The sequence below is a fragment of the Aphelocoma coerulescens genome, chromosome 3 (genome assembly GCF_041296385.1).
Source record: "Aphelocoma coerulescens isolate FSJ_1873_10779 chromosome 3, UR_Acoe_1.0, whole genome shotgun sequence".
In the NCBI taxonomy this organism is placed as follows: Eukaryota; Metazoa; Chordata; class Aves; order Passeriformes; family Corvidae; genus Aphelocoma; species Aphelocoma coerulescens.
Genome location: NC_091016.1, coordinates 14147648 through 14163847, shown reverse-complemented (window position 1 = coordinate 14163847; position 16200 = coordinate 14147648). Strand labels below are relative to the sequence as shown.

The following is a 16200-nucleotide window of genomic DNA, read 5'->3' as shown; positions in this document are numbered from 1 at the left end:
ATATCCCATGACGGTGTTCCTTATGTTGTAATTTAATTTTTTTAATGATTGCTCAGCTTGGGGAACAAAATGTTTGCTCCACACCATTGTACAGCTGCTGATTTACCCTGCTCAAGATCTGCACATGAAAATTAAACACTTTTTTTTTTTTTTAAGAAAAAAGGAAATAAGATGTTTTGGTACTTAATATGGAATTAAAAAATATTCTGCATCCTGCTCAGTGCTGCCTGGTTTCTCCTGCCCCTGAGGCAGAGCTCTATGGGAAGCCCTGGCACGACCTGGGGATTTTGAGGGTCCTGCGGGATGTTTCTACCAGCCTGGCTGAGAAACATCTCCAGAACTTGACTTAAAAGTTTGGTGTGAAACCTGGTCAGGTTATGGCAGGTGGGCCCCCACTCACTGAACGATGGGGACAGCATTTTTGGTGCTTGCATGGATGCTGGCAGCAAAAAGCACCACCACCACCCCATCGTCCTGGCTGGATGTAAAGCACAGCTGCCTTCCCAGCCTGTGCTACAGCTGGAGCCTGGTAACTTCTCTATTTGTCTTTTTGAGGGGGGGTTTCAATGGGAATTCCCCCTTTCCTCGGGAAGAAGCGTGAATGGTGTGGTGGCAGATGCCCCACTGGAGGGAGCTGTCTGCCGCCAAAAGCCCTGGAAGGGCGCTGGCTGCAGCTGCCGGGGAGATGCTCCCAGAGGTGGGGCACGGCCGGGGCTGGGCGTCCCTGGCTAAAACAGGACCAGGCGGTGCAGCTCGGGAGTGGTCTCCCTGCGCTTGTTGAGCAGCTTTGGGCGAGATGTGCCGTGGAGGTGTGTGCTGGAATGGAGCGGATTACACATGGATATGCCCAGCTCAGGGTTTGCTCTCCAGGGTCAGCTTAGAAAGGGCTGGAAATGGTCCTGCTGTGTTTCTCTGCAGGTGAGGATATGCTGGTGAAGAAGTAAAAAGGGGACCTGGCATCTTTCCCTGGGATAAGTCTTTTCCATCCTCCTCCCCCCTCCCCCCCCCCCCAAAAAAAAAAAAAAAAGTGGGGGGACGACGTCAGTTCCTTTATCTCAGCTGTTGAATTGGTGAAGAAGCAACATTAGTGCTGTGGAGGGGGATTCAGCACAGATTGGGGCACTATAAATGCCAGTGTTGTGAGAACCAGGTGAGAGCATGTTCTTTGCACTGAGGTGATAAAGAAACAAACATCCTCCGTGCTTGGATGGCAGCTGCCGTGCCCCTCTGGGGCTTGTGCTGCTCTCCAATAACAGGCTCGTCCAAATTAGCTGATGTTGATGGGGCTCTCCTGCCTGCAGAGATATGTGAGGCAGAGCTGACACCTCTCTGCACACACTCCCCCAGCAGCAGCTCACTTCAGCACTGTTTAGTGCTATCCAGCTTTGGGTACTGAAACAGAGAAGAATGGATCTCCCGAAGACATCCTGATCGTTGCTTCCTTTGACGTACAGGGAGCAATCAGCTCTTACCAACCATTTTCTATGCATGGTTTTCAAAGTATTTTGTAAATAGCAGAGAATTAAATGCAAACATCTCCCTAGGAGGCAGATAAGTGGGTGTAATTTTCCATTGCAAAGAGAAGGAAACCATTAATATGTTTGCACAGAGTGTGCTTGTTTCCTTGCTGAGATCAAAGAAAAGCAGCAGGGGCTAAAATAATACTGTCATTGTCTTGGCCTTGGATTTGGTCAGTCACCATCTCCCCTTTTCCCTCCTTGGATCCACAAAGGGGGCTTGGGGGCTCTTCAGGTTGCTAACTCTGCTCTCTCCCAGTTAGGTAGGGTTTGGATCCCAAAGAGAAGCAACTGATGAGCAGATGAATGCTTCTGCTTTCCTTCCAGCTTTTCCAGGAGCAAGGTGAGCCTCACGCTGTGCTCCTCTGTTGGAAGCCAGCTCCTTTAATACAGCTGTAGCCTGCTCTGTAGCCCAGGCATGAGGCTCTCATTGGATCATCTTTCCCTGCAGCTTTTCATCCAGACAGAATGTCCTGCTGATGCTCCTGCGCAGAGGAAAGCCTGGAGCGATGTGCCTGGGTAGGGCTTTCTGCAGCCAAACCCACAACAGCAGCAGGTCCATCTGGGCTCTGGGTGGATGTAGGAGGTAGAGATGGGAGTGTTGCCTCCCTCCTTATCTGGTGTGAAGTGACAGCACCTGCCCTTCACGGCTGTGCCTGGGAGAGATGTCAGGCTTTTATTGGAAGCATCTGAGGTGTGTGTGATCTGTGTGCGAAACAGCAGGATAGAGCCAGACACCAAGCCCATCATGAGCAGTAGGCATTAGGGCTTTCCCTGTTACAAAAATCCACTATTTCTGTCCCAAATAGCACTGCTTTTTATTTTCCAGTATGTCCAAAGGAGCTGCATGCAGCCTTGTTTTGCCTTGTGAACTCTAGGCTGGCTTTAGGAACAGCCCATCCCTCCTTTCCTGCTCTCCCAGTTGAATTGAGAGGGGCTGACTTCCCAGAATCCCAGGATGGGTCAGGTTGGAAGAGACCACTGTGGTCCAACCTCCCTGCTCAAGCAGGGTCATCGCAGAGCACATGGCACAGGATGGTGTCCAAATGGCTCTTGAATACCCCCAGTGAGGGAGGCTCCACAGCCTCTCTGGGCAATCTGTCCCAGTGCTCGGGCACTGCTCAGTGAGGAACCTCTCCCTCATGGTCAGGTGGAACTTCCCGTGCCTCAGTTCCTGCCCGCTGCCTCTTGTCCCATTGCCCGGCACCGCCGAGCAGAGCCTGGTCCATCCTCTGAGCCCTCCCTGCAGACACTGACAGACATGGATGAGGTTCCCTCTCAGTGTCTCTTCTCCAGCCTGAACAGGCCCAGCTCCCTCAGCCTTTCCTCAGAAGGGAGGGGCTCCAGTCCCTTCATCATTTGCCACCCTCTGCTGGACCCTCTCCAGGAGCTCCTTGTCTCTCTTGTCCTGAGGAGCCCAGAACTGGACACAGCACTCCAGATGTGCCTCACCAGGGCTGGGGAGAGGGGCAGGATCACCTCCCTGACCAGCTGGCAATGCTCTTCCTAATGCAGCCCAGGATGCCATTGGCAATGTGCCACAAGGGCACTGCTGGCCCATGGACAGCTTGTTGTCCACCAGCACCCCCAGGTCCTCCTTCCCAGAGCTGCTTCCCAGCAGGTCACCCCCAGCCTGTGCTGGTGCCTGGGGCCGTTCCTCCCCAGGTGCAGGACCCTGCATTTGCCCTTGCTGAACTTCAGGAGGTTCTTCCTGCCCATCTCTCCAGCCTGTCAAGGTCCCTCTGAAGGGCTCACAGCACTCTGGGGTATTGGCCACTGCTCCCAGCTTTGTGTCACCAGTTAACTTGCTGAGCAGGCACTCTGTCCCAAACTTCCTTCCCTCTGATGCAGGTCAGGATATTGGTGTCTGCTCTTCTCTCTCATCTGCAGTGGAATGAATTAATAGACAATTAAACAAGACAAATCTGCTGGATCTGTAAATCTGAATTTGGTCAGTCGAGAGATTGACTGGAAGCTGTGCTGCTTCTGATATCCAAAATGAATTTGTCACCTCGCTGTGCAGCGCTCTGCTTGCTCACAGCCCTTGGCCATATGAAATGACACACTCTGATGATTTATGGGCCACCACAAATAATTTTTTTCTTTTCAGTAGGAACTGTCCTCTCGTGCATTATTGCTGTGTGACTGAGGAGTGTGCAGAGGTTTCAGAGGGTCCAGGATTTATTGGAGATTGGGACATGCCCTAGGAACAGCAGTGGAAGAACAGTATTTGAACATCAGCTGATTTTTTTTTCTTTAAAGACATTTACTAAGCCTGGTTGAACACATTCTTCCCAAATCCTTCAAGTTCATCTGACTGTTTTTTTTCATGGGTTTTGAAGCAGGCAGGGCAAGCCTCATCTGGCCACAGAGCACTGTCCAGAGCACTTGGACATGAACCATCAAGCTAGGGCAGAAGATGTGGAGGCAGGTCCTTGTGGGACACCCCTCATTCTATTTGCACCTACTTCATCAGAAAAGCCATGAATAATGGGCGACATTCCACATGTGGTGGCCATGGCTGGTACCTTAACCTGAGTAGTGAAAGCTACAGGTAATGCATGGGGAGAATCGCTGTGAAGGGAGACACCGCCATGAGTTTGGTTTTCTTTCCCACAGCCAGGAAAGAGCTGGGAAAGGGATGTGGGTGCTCACGGCCCACTGGGACACCACCCGTGTGTCTTTGCTGCCCATGAATGTCTGCCAGTTGGTAGAGGCTGGGGTATTGCTGAGGTCATTGTCATGCTGAGGGACACCTCCAGAGGCTCAGATGTGCTTGTGTGAAGTGGTGGATTTAGGAGGACACCACAGCCAAGCGCTGGCACAGGCTACTAGAGTGAAAATGTGGGAGTGTGGCTTCATGCTGTGGTTTGAATGGCACTAGGCTGTAATTTAACCACAAAGCAGGGACAATGACCCCTGGAGAAAGTGGGTTTTCCCTTATCAGCTCAAGTGCAGAAAATTTTAGCGGTATTTTGCTGACTGGCTGAGTGATACTCCCTCAAGTGAGTGACTGTGATTAAGTGCAGATATATATCTGTGACAGCTTCAAATTAATGAGGCAGAGGGGAGAAATGAGGCCTGGAAACGGCATTTTTCCTCTAGCCTGGCCTAAAAGCTTCTTCTCTATCCCAGAGGATGCAGCTGCAGCTCCCTACCTACCCTGTGGGTATCACCTGAGAGTTTGATTTCTCTGCTGGAGCTGCTGCCACGCACACAGTGATCACCTGCAGATATGTGTGCATGCAAGCAGGGGCTTTGCAGGGCTGGAGGGTTTTGGGGGGTGAGGAGCACTGTCTAAATAGTCATATTTTCTGGAGGGAGGCAGCACAGACTGTGAATTGGGTCTGTTCCCAGAGCATCTTAACTCACGAGTGATTAGTTGTTAATTATTATGCAATAAGTTACTTAATAAATGAGTATTCTTCACAGCACCTATTGTAACACATGACATCAGCTAAACTGTGTGAAATACATGTAATTACTGTCACAGAAATGCAACCATAGCTCTTCCCCCACCTCAAATTCTTGTGTGTCCATCAGCCATGGCATGGGCACTTGGACCAGGGTGATGCTCAGCAGTGTCACCATGCACCACCAGCCACTTTGTCCTCACTTCCAAGCCTGCTTTCAGTTTTCCAGTGAAAGTCAGGATTCATTATACAGGAGGCAAAAAAAATCCCTCCTCACTTGTGCATCACCTGTGTCTCAGTCTCAGTGTCAGGCTTAAAAGCCCCCTGAGGATAACATTAAGCTCTCATAGTTTGCCTTAAAAGAGAATATAACAAAAAATCCTACTACACACACTGATTTCATCCCAGTTTTATTTAGAAGAGTTTCTGCTTTATAAGGCTTTAACAGTTAAAACCCCAAGGAAGGGTGCATTCTCCTGCTGGAGTACTTCAGTCCAAAATGTTTTTGCAGTGACCTAACTTTGTTTGTGGCCCTGAGGAGGGAGAGAGGTGGAGTCTCTTAACTGAGATCATCAAAATATTTGTGCTGGTATGTGCATTTTAGATCTGCCCTTAAAATTATTCAACTTAGCTGTGCTTTAATTTGTTTGGGGCTTTTGAACTTTAATTTTTTTCCCCTAGTTCTTGTTGGTGTTACATGTGCCAGTGGCTTTGCGGGTCTCTAATTGCAGATTTGGGTGTTTTCAGCTGCTTTTTGGGAAATGCAGTGGTCTGGGCTTGCTCAGAGGTGGAAGGAGAAATAGGGATGGAGAAAAATATCTGCACGTGGCTGAATAAGTACAACAGTTTGAATTTAATCAGCCAAAATGGCTCTCTTAGGAGTGGGCTGCACATGTGAAAGATGTATTGCAGTAAAGATGTGCTTTATTATGCCAACAAAAGTGGGATAGCAGGAAGCTATCAAGAAGGATAACAAGCACTAGATATTACAATGGGGATTTCTCACATTGCTAGCAAGAGGAAAAGCTGCCCTGCCCCTCTGCTGGCTGAAAACACCACAGAAGATATTTTCCAAATTTTTTTTCCCCCTAAAGGGATCCAGGCAACAGCATCCATGTGCATGCTGCTGTCAGCAAAGCTGGTGCCTCCATTTTTCTCAGTTTCCAGCTCCTGCTGCTGCAGTGGCAGACAAACCAAACTGCAAGCAGTCCCTGAACACAGCCCCAGAAAGCACCATTTATGTGTCTAACCCATCAAAGCCACACAGAAGGGAGAGCAGGAACTAGCTGTGTGTCAGAAAGCCTACAGAGTGTTAATGATGTACAGTAAATGGGTGGTAAATAACAGGGCTGTCACTGCAAGGCTGCTGCGTGTGCCTGTTCTGCATGCAAACAGCACCGGGATTTCTGCAGGGCTGAGCCACACGTGCCTGGTTCCCATAAAGTATGGGAAGATCTGTGTTCTGGATGTCCTTCCTACAGGGTGGTGATCTGATGGCACAGGATGGGCAGCACCATATTATGTATGCAGCAAGCAGGACTGCCTAAAATCTTTCAGCTTTGGGGGAGAAGGGTCCCTCAGCCTTCAGGCCCAGGACAAGACCTGTTCACTGGCTGATTTCAGCAGCAGTACTAAAAACAGAGGAGGAAAATGGCTTAAAGCACTGCAAAACTTCTCTGAACATCCTGCCCCCCCTGAGTTGAAGAAGAGTAAGAAATTATTATTTTACTTTTACAAGCCCAGACATTTTATTCAGGAGGGCAATGGGCAGAGCTCTTGCCTGAAAGAGGTGGGGGTCAGTCCCTTTTCCCGAGTAACAAGTGCTAGGACAAGAGGAAACAGCCTCAAGTTATACCAGGGGAGGTTCAGATTGGATATTAGGGCAAATCTCTTCACTGAAAGGGGGGCCAGGCAGTGGAACAGGCTGCCCAGGACAGTGGTGGTGTCACTGTCCCTGGGAGTGTTCAAACACTGTTTAGATGTGGTGCCTAGGGACACAGGTTAGTGCTGGGTTATCAGCTGGACTCGATGATCTCAGAGGTCTTTTCCAATGATTTCTCAATGATTCTATGACTCTGTAACTGAAAGCTGTGCTGAGAAATGCAAGCACAGGCAAATGTGTCCCACCCTACTCACACGTGTTGGGTTGCTTTGTTGCAGGTGATGTTTAGAAGCAAATTACTCTTTCACAGTGCATCCTCCTCAGAGAATTTTCCTTGGTTGGGTTTTAATTCTTATTATCCAATCTCTGTTATCACTGTAATATTTCATGCTTCTGTAAAAAAATAAAAAAAGAGAAAAAAATCATACTCAAGAACAAAGCAACCCACAGCTTTTCTTCATTTCAGTCTTTTGTGTCCAAAGGGCTGTCCTGAACTCAATAACTGAGCTTTTATTGTGCCACATTTCACTGTCCCTGACTGCAGCCAGCTTGACTAATCCTTTTGCTGCTGCCTTATCAGTATTTCCCTAAAAAAAGACATTGTCCTTTTATTATCACCTTGACACCCACTCCTGAGTGCCTGGCGGGCTTTGAGAATTTAAAATATTTTTTTTTGGTGCAGTTTTCCTTAAGAAAAAGAAGCAGCTTCAAAATATTTCCCCATCCCATGTTTTTATGCATGATTTTTTTATCATGATGAATAATTTGGAAATTAAAAAAAAAAAAAAAAGAAAAGAAAAAAGGAGTGAGATTCAGTTTTCTCCAGGATTTTCAAAATGGAAGTGTTCAAAGACTTGCTGTTCACCTACTCCCTGCTGCTTTATAAAAGGAAGATCTGTTGCATTTCTGGTTGTGGTAAGAATTTGCTTCAAATCGAGGTGTTTTAAAAGCAAACGACAACAAAAGAAATCAAATACAGAGTGCTTTAGCTACGTATTTTAATTGTTGACTTTTACATTAATATCCTACACAAGATAGTCACGGATCTTACTCTTGCAAGTCTTAATCCTGTGATAAATTTTATGTTTCCTGTGCAAGGCCACAGAGTCAAAGGCAAAACAAAGAGAGGAGAGATGTCCATGCTAAAATACTTTCTGTGATTCCAACAGGAGCTCAGGTACATTGACTGGTCGGAATCACTCCGGACTGGCACAGGCAGTAGCTGCATGGGCTGAGAGGCTCTGTTCAAAGCTCCAGCAGGGCAAGTGATTAGGAACAGCTATGTCTGATATTCTTCTCACCTTCATGAACTCAGCTGATGGTGTGTTCTCAATACATTGAGAGTGTGGTAACTAAAGAGTGCTCGGGCACTTTTTCTCCATTATTTTACCTGGGAACAGCATGGGCCCACCAGTGTGAATATAGAAGGGTCTCCTCTGTGCCTCAAAGAACAACAGTGCCCTATTTCACAAACTGCAGGATCTCTTGCCCTAATACTGGATGTTCAAGGCAGCTCTCAAGGAAGTTGTCAATACTTCCCAAATTCACCAGGGAAACCACAGGCCTTGGCATGGCTGTGCTTGCAGCTGCCTGCCAGATTTGCTCATTCCTGTCTACAGTTTCTCTGTTGTGCTCATGTCTCTTGGCCAGGAAATGCTCTCCAGGGACTATGTTACTTTCAAACCTTAGACCATCTGAAGAAGAAAAAGTGCTTTTTTTTTTCCATAAGAAACTGCAAAAGTTGCATGTATTTAATGAATGTGGAACTGTGTGCTTTAGGCTGCTGCTTAGCTGGGGGAATAACATTTCTGCTGAATCCCTGAAGGTTTCCAGCTAGTAAATTTCCACATTTATTTTCTTTTAATAAATTCTCTCCTTCATGTACCCAGGGGCAACTTTGGTGGCACCAATCATCAACATACACATTTTCTCTCAGTGTTACACTTCTTGAACCTATTTATTCCGTTATAGTTTAAATTCTTCTTGCTCTTATCAGCTGACCCTTACATATGGCTTTGCCTGCCTCCTACAGCAAACCTCTTTATTATCTTTATTTAAAGCACTGAACAAAGTTCTTTTTAATTGTTGCTATCTGACCTTTTACCTCGAGAAACAAAATTTGTTTTTCAAAATGAATGATCTCTGCAGCCTTTCCCAGCTATTGGCCATCTTACCAGACCATGTAATGATGCCAATTCTACCTGCTTCATCAACTATTTAAAGATTCACACAGTCTAGTCCAGTTTATAAGAGACAAAGGCAAGAGTGAAATGTATGATCTCATTCCTCTGGGTGCAATTCTTGCAGAAATTGTAAAGAGTGAGCTGTTGATATGGAAAGGTTAATGCTGTACCCTCTTTTTTATCAATTGTGTGTTTTCTATCAAATCTATGTCTTATCTCATGTCTGCTTTATCAGATCTGCTTAAGTAAGGTACACATTTGAAGCCTCTTCTAAATTTAATTTCTCCTTCTTGAAAGTCCTGCAACTATTAAAAAAAGAGAAATCCTTTTACAAAGTCTATTTTAGACAAGGGACACAGGCCAAGTTCAGGTATTAACCATTTGCCAACTATGCCCTTGATCACAAAATACTCCTCTCATCTTCAAATTGATCAGTAACCTAAAATAGAGCATTTTAAGATAATGTGCCCATTCCTAATTTCTTTTATTCAGTTAAAGGAAATAAGTTGGTACAAATTTCCCTTAAAATTGGCTGTTGACCTTTCCTGACAGTAAACTTCATGAAATAAAATAACTGATTTCTGTTCCTAGGCTTTAGCCACTCAAAGATCTTGATTGTGAAGGGGGAGCTGCTGGTAACTATCTAGAGCATCAAAAAATAAATTTGGGGGGTTTCTTGGCACAAACTGCAGTGTGGCAGAAAGCCATTGTTGTTCAGCTTGTGTTCAGAACCATCTGGATGCTGCCCAGTGAACTCCCAGGTGTTTCCAGTGGTTTTGAGTTCCTTCCTTTCACTTTGGTTTCCATCTATTCTGTAGAGGTGAGGAAAACCATCAACCCCCCTCACTGCCCAAATACTTGCTCTGCTGAATCTTAAATTCTCATGTCCGGCTTGTGTATTTTTTTCCTGCTTGCTTGATGTCTCACCAGTTCTTGTGAAATTTGGAAACTGAAGGAAACTTTTGGTGTAATTCCCCATCGATTGTTGCTCTCCTGAGCACTAGTGTAATTTTATTCTCTTGTCTCTGGGTGCCCAAAGAGCAGGAAGCTCGTGGCAAAGCTGCAGCTGTAGGCACCATGCATTTTAGGTGCTTGCAAGCTTTCTCACTGGAAGTAATGATGGTAATGGTGAAATTAAAACTGGCAATTATTAAATTAAAAATGGACTAGCAGATCTGTTAGGAAGCCTGAGCAGAGAGATGCAGAGATCTTGTCTTTATCAAATATGTTGCTGAAGATCTACGTCACAGGCTGGTTCCTACGTTTAGCATTTCCAGGCAACTCTACTTCTAACAGTGTTTTTCTTAATTCTATTTCCCCCTCCTCCTCCCCATCCCCAAAGAGCTGTGTGTCCTTGTGTCCTTGGCTCCAGTTGTTTTGCATGGCAATTTGATCTTCCAAATGCATCATTTCCTTATCACTAAAAGCAAGGATTTCGAGTTACATCTCCTGGCCTTAGCCTGGAGGCCAGTTCCTTGTTGGTGTACAGTCGACTTTTTCAGCTTCATGTTGTATTTCATGATCTCAGTGTTAAAAACCTTCCTTCAGCCCTGTTTTTTAGCACTCTCAATTAGTGTAACTGTGGCTGACATTTAAAATATGTCCAATGTTCCCCCTGCACCAGTTAAGAATGTTTTGACAAGGATTTTCTAGTGCTGGAAAAGTATTTTTGAAATGATGTAACTTCTGCTTAAACCTCACTGTCTCCCTCTCAGGCTCTGATTACAGGGCTCTAAATGCTTTGTATTAACTGTTAAAAGCCACTCTTAGAGACTTAGAGAAATCCTCTCTTTCTGTACACAAGGCAATCCAAGATGGTAGTTTGCTTAAAAACAAAGGGGTATGTGCTCTGATAACACATGCTTTTATAATAATGAAATGAAGAAGGAAATTTACTGTAATTAATTGCCCCATTCACTCATGGATTGATTGAAAGGAAAATATTGGTAAAAGCATTTTTACCATTTTGGTAAAAACAAAAGCTAGTGCCCTTTTAAACTTGGGTTCTATAAGCTTTAAATATTCAACAGCTTTAAGCATAATGTGCCTTTTTCATGTTAGACTCATCTTACTTCCAATCCTCTGAGCAGTTTGGATGCTGGCTCTCAAAACTGACAACTCTTGCCCTGCTTAAAGGACTCAAAGGATTTAGATGAAAAATTTACTTAAATGTTTGATCTCCATCACTCCTTGGCAGAAAAAGTGAACTTTTAGCCATTACCAGAACTGCAGAAGACAGTCTAGAATTTAATACACATAACAGGAATGAGAGAACCTTGGTATATGCCTTGACCTGGGAAAAACAGGTTCTGCCTTTCAGTGACATAAAACCCTTTTTTTAAATGGCTAAAATTTTGTTACTGTTCTTTCTGGGAAAATTGCACCACTCTGAATTGATAGTTAAAACTGTAACTAAGCCAAAGGAGACGACTGTAAGAGTTTTGTGGAACAAATACCTTTGAAATTACATCCCTAGTAGAGTAGTAAGGAATTTCTAAGTGCTGGAATTACCTGGAAGACCATCTCTGAAAGTGTAGTCTTTGTTCACTAACTTCTTTTTGAGCCTCGAGATCTCTTGGGGTTTTTGTTTTGGGTTTGATTTTGGGTTGGGTTTGTTTTTTCCTTAACTGAGGTATCAGACATTAAATATGTGCAACACATCTGGAATACAGGCAAAACTGGTACCAACACAAAAAAGTGTAGAAAGGATTTATTGTAAACAAAAGAATTTCCTGCAAACAGTAAGGAAAAAGGCTTCTGGTTTTTTAAAAATGCCACAACTTTGAATTACATAAAAGTCTCCAAACCTACTCAGTAACAGTCCACAAATAGTCCACTCAAGTCAGTTATGGAATTGGCTTTGATCTTCCTTGCAGAGAGGAGCTCCAACCTCTGAGGTTTAATGTCGGCTCTTGAGCAAGACCTATTTTGTTAATACCTCTGAGGCAAGAAGGCAAAGAATGACCCAACAAAACGGAAACAGAACTGCGGCAACACTGGGCCGGGCTCTGTTACCTTGTCAGGCCCTCGGGGGGCGATCTCCGGCCGGCACGGGGCCCCTACCAGCCCCGGGCGCTGCTCCCTCTGGCCGGGCTGTCAGCGCCGGGCCCGGGGCGCTGCTCCTCCAGGCGGTGGAACTCGGTGAGGCGGAAGCGAGCGGCCAGCGTGCTCACCATTCTTTTCAGCGTGAAAAAGCCCGCGACCACTTGGAAGGAGAGGAAGGCGGCAAAGATGATGTGCACGGCTCGCTCCAGAGAGTGGATTTTCAGACCTTCATTAAACAGCAAGAAGAGAATTATAGGCAACTGCGGGAGGAGAGTCAGGAGCCAAAACCCAGCCAGCTCAGGCACCTGTAACAGGGAGACATCACCAATTAAAAACCCGACAGCTGGGATGAAAAATCCAAAATCTTGTGAAGAAAAGCCATTTTGTTTTAAATTCTCAAAAGCCAGCACATAATGTGGGAAGGCAAAGTGAGGTGGTTTCATATTTTCATATCCTGTGTTTTTAAGCATACTTGTATTTTCTGACAAAACAGTTTTAGGGAGTGAGGGCTCTCTTCTGAGGGAAACCTACTTGGAATTCAGAGAATTAAATGGAAGCTGATGCCAAGGGAATAGAAGATGAAGAGAAATAACCATCTCCCCAGCTTAAATCTCTTAAATAAAATGTCTGCCAGCTAAACTCCCAAAAGCAGAAATTCTTGCAGAAATTATGTACATCTGGTAACGTACTTTCTCCAGGAGATTGCCCACGTATCCCAGGTAGAGTCGAATGAGCTCTGTCAGAGAGACCAGGATCATGATGGTGACCAGGATGAACTTGTAATAATCTGATAAGACTGGATACTGGAGGGGAAGAAGAGAGTAGAAGTTTCTGCCATGCAGTCTGTGATTAATTGAAGATACTCTTGTGCTATTGTCAGCTGACAGTAGTGGCATTCAAATACTCCTGGAACCTCCAGTTCCCAGGAACTCCCAAATCAATTTAATAACCTCTAACTCCAGTGAGCTGTGCCCCATACTAGGAGGTGTTTGATGTAATATACATTTACAAACCAGTACTTTCCTTCATTCTCACCTTCAGGTAGAGGATGGCAACTGTGATGAGCCACCAAAACGGGAAGAAATAAACGTTGAAATAGAGGGACATCTGCAGTGGCAAACTGGAAAGGATTTCACAATCTGTAGAGAGAAAGATGATTTCATCACTCCTGCTGTAAATATGACAGAAGGATACTGCTCCATCTTAGCTTCATGCAGGGCAATAACACTCTTCCCACTCAAATTAAGTGTTAAGAAAAGTATTCTTATTTCCACACCCTATCTGGAGTTACATCATTTCCTGGAATCTAAGGCACCTTTTGGTTCCTGGGACAGAACATTTTTAGTAGTCATATATTCAACTTGAGTGTCCAATTGTTGACTACCTTGGTGGCTTTTAGCGTATTCCACCATCTCTGAGGCTTAGCTCAAGAGAGCTGCTAGAGAGCAGGCTTGCATGGCCCACTCTTCATTTTCAACCTTTTATTTAAACAGAAACTTGGATGGAAGCCAGTAATTTGTCAGATTCTTAAGAGATAATTTCAAATGTGTGTCAAACTAAAGCTCACCCTTATAAGTCTGTAGAGAACAAAATGCATTCACTCAATGCAATGCAGAGAACAGCAAGTCTCAAACTCCAACATGTGGGCAGTAAATTCTATATTTACAATTTTAAAATAGACCTACAAGGTCAGACTTATGAAAAAATTTAAAAGGGAATCATTCATTTTTCATCAGTGGAGTTTTATATGCCATATTCTAGTAAACTGATATTGCATCCATTTTGGTTTGTGTCTCTAGGCACATCTTCACTCGGTTACTACCTGAGCAAGTTTAGAAAGCACTCACTGTCGTCTGCTGGTTTGCATTCAAGTCCTGTGCCTCTGCCTGTCTCTGGTGATGTCTGACTGGAAGTTCCTCTAAACAGTCACACTGCCTCACCTCCAGCCTCAGAACCACCTCTCTTCTGACACTGCCTTCTCTTTTGAGATGCTTCAACCACTCTCACACCTCTGTTCCACCTCGGTCTGGCATTCCACGCAGCCTGGTACAGTCTGTTTCACACGTCTTTATGCCAGGTGCCAAGGGAGCCATGGTAACCACTAGAACTAAGTGGGAAGGGGGGAGGATTTGGGAACAGAACTGGGACACACCTGGGTGTTGTGAGGGGGAGAGATTTGTTATACTGAAATAGAAGGTGCAAGACTATCTATCTATCTATCTATCTATCTATCTATCTATCTATCTATCTATCTATCTATCTATCTATCTATCCAGTAATCCCATTTTTAAGCATCAACACTTTCTTACATCTGCAAAGGAATTAAAATCTATAGGTACCTCAAAAGCAGTTTCACCATCTACCTAAAAGTGTCCCAGCTGTCCTAACGCAGGAATCTCTTGAACACCAAGACAACTTGAGCAGTCACCAAGATAAAATTCCAGAACACTGCTTTATCCTTCAAAAAAACCCACAACCATCCAGTTATAAGTAACTACATTTCTGTCCCATATGTATTGGATAAAAATGTAATGGTTCATGGCCATATTACATAAAAACAGAGAAGCCAAGAATTCTAATTTCAATTGTGATAACAATGTTTAGGTATGTTAAAGGTTTCCTTGACATGGCATTGCTATTTATAAATTCCCTGCAAGTTCTAAGACTGTGTTTGGATGAATGTTTAAGCAATATAAGCCAATTCTAATTCATTTTTCTATCCCTGAATTAAATTAATGCTTATTTTCTGTGACTGCTGAAATTAATGGAAAAGCCAGACAGTATTGCAATGGCCAGTTGCTACAGCAACTCACCAAGATATATATGTGTAAAACTTAATTTTTGAAATCCCGATGTCCAATAATATGCAATTGGTTTCAGTGGATTGGATATTAACATAGGAGTATTCTCTGAACAGAAAGTGGAAGGAAAAAAGCTTAAAGATAGAAGCTATTTGCGAAATGTTTGATAAATGAAATGAAGAACTAGTAAGTGCTAGCAGTGTTACTACACAAAGAAAGAGGGTACTCCTGTCTTGAAATAAGAACGGCTTCTTGATTGATTTGATCGGCTTAGAACGGATTTATCGGTTTAAATCAATCCAGCCTTCCTGCGTAGCCGTACTGTCTGCATTTCCATGGCTGCTCTCGCGCCGGAGGTTTGAAAAGGGCGCCGTGTTGGCCCGCGAGTTCCACTGGCGATGCGATGGGCGCAGCTATCGCTCACCACGACAGGCAGGGTCAATGAAGAGGAGCCGACAGCGAAAGCGGCTCCTGCGAGCGGCGGGTCCCGGCGCGGCCCCCCGGGCCCGGCACCCACAGCGGGGCTCCGGGCCCAGCCCCGCCGCCTGCCCGGCCCGAGGCCGCGCCCCGCGCGGTACCTGCGCGGTAGCCCGGGAACCCCGGCGGGGCGCGGGGCACGTCGCTGAGCGCGGAGTGGCGGCTGTCGCTGAACACGGAGCTGCTGAAGGAGACGAGCCGCCGCCGCAGGGGCTCGGGCAGCGTCGGGGGGCCCTCGGGCCGCGCCATCGCGCCCGGGCCGCGGCAGGGCCGCGCACGCGCCGTGGGGCCCGGCTCGGGAGAGCGGCTGGAGCGGAGCGGGAGCGATCCCGGGTTTGGGGCGGGAGCGATCCCGGGTTTGGGGCGGGGGGAGCGGAGCCTCCGCCCCGGGGATGGACCCCGAGCCCACCGGGGCGCGGCACTGGGGGAAGGCAGCCCGCTCGGCAGCGAGCCCGGCCCCGCCCGTGAGCGCTGCCCGCGGCAGCGGCCTGGGGCTCGGGGTGCGGGTGCCGGCGTCTCCCCTCAGTTCGGGCATCGCTTTGCTGCTTCGCGGATCAGTCAGAGGGGATCTTTTTTTTCTTCTACCCTGCGAGGGCAGGGTGTGGGTTTTCTGAGACGGTAACCGGAATGTTGGCCCGAGGAAAGCTGCTGTAGAACCGCTCTGCTTCCATCTGGATAAATCCGGGGAAATGCCAGTCCTCGATGACGGCGGGAGGGAGAGGGGGGAGTGAAAGAAGGGTGAACATTCTGTATTGCGACTTAAAGTGGATGTGAATGACTCGTTTTACGAGAGATGCAGGTGTAACTGAGCCAGAAAATACATTTTCCTCAAGGAAACCTGTGTGTGGTACTCTGAAGTTAAAAGCTGTCGTGAGACCAACA

At 46.0% G+C, this 16200-nt stretch overlaps 1 protein-coding gene across 2 annotated transcripts; it reads right to left on the bottom strand.

The window, feature by feature from the left end:
• Positions 1-11688: 11688 nt before the first annotated feature.
• On the bottom strand, positions 11689-15986 carry TMEM17 (transmembrane protein 17). 2 transcript variants are annotated; one of them, XM_069008448.1, is made up of 4 exons: positions 15420-15986; positions 13076-13179; positions 12730-12843; positions 11689-12345 (listed from the first exon to the last, which is right to left on the bottom strand). In XM_069008448.1, the coding sequence occupies exons 1-4, from the start codon at positions 15565-15567 to the stop codon at positions 12055-12057; spliced, it is 657 nt and encodes a 218-aa protein (XP_068864549.1). In that variant the 5' UTR covers positions 15568-15986; the 3' UTR covers positions 11689-12054. The 2 variants fall into 2 exon arrangements, with proteins under 2 accessions (XP_068864549.1, XP_068864550.1); XM_069008449.1 differs by lacking the exon at positions 15420-15986 and adding an exon at positions 14854-15397.
• Positions 15987-16200: the final 214 nt, after the last annotated feature.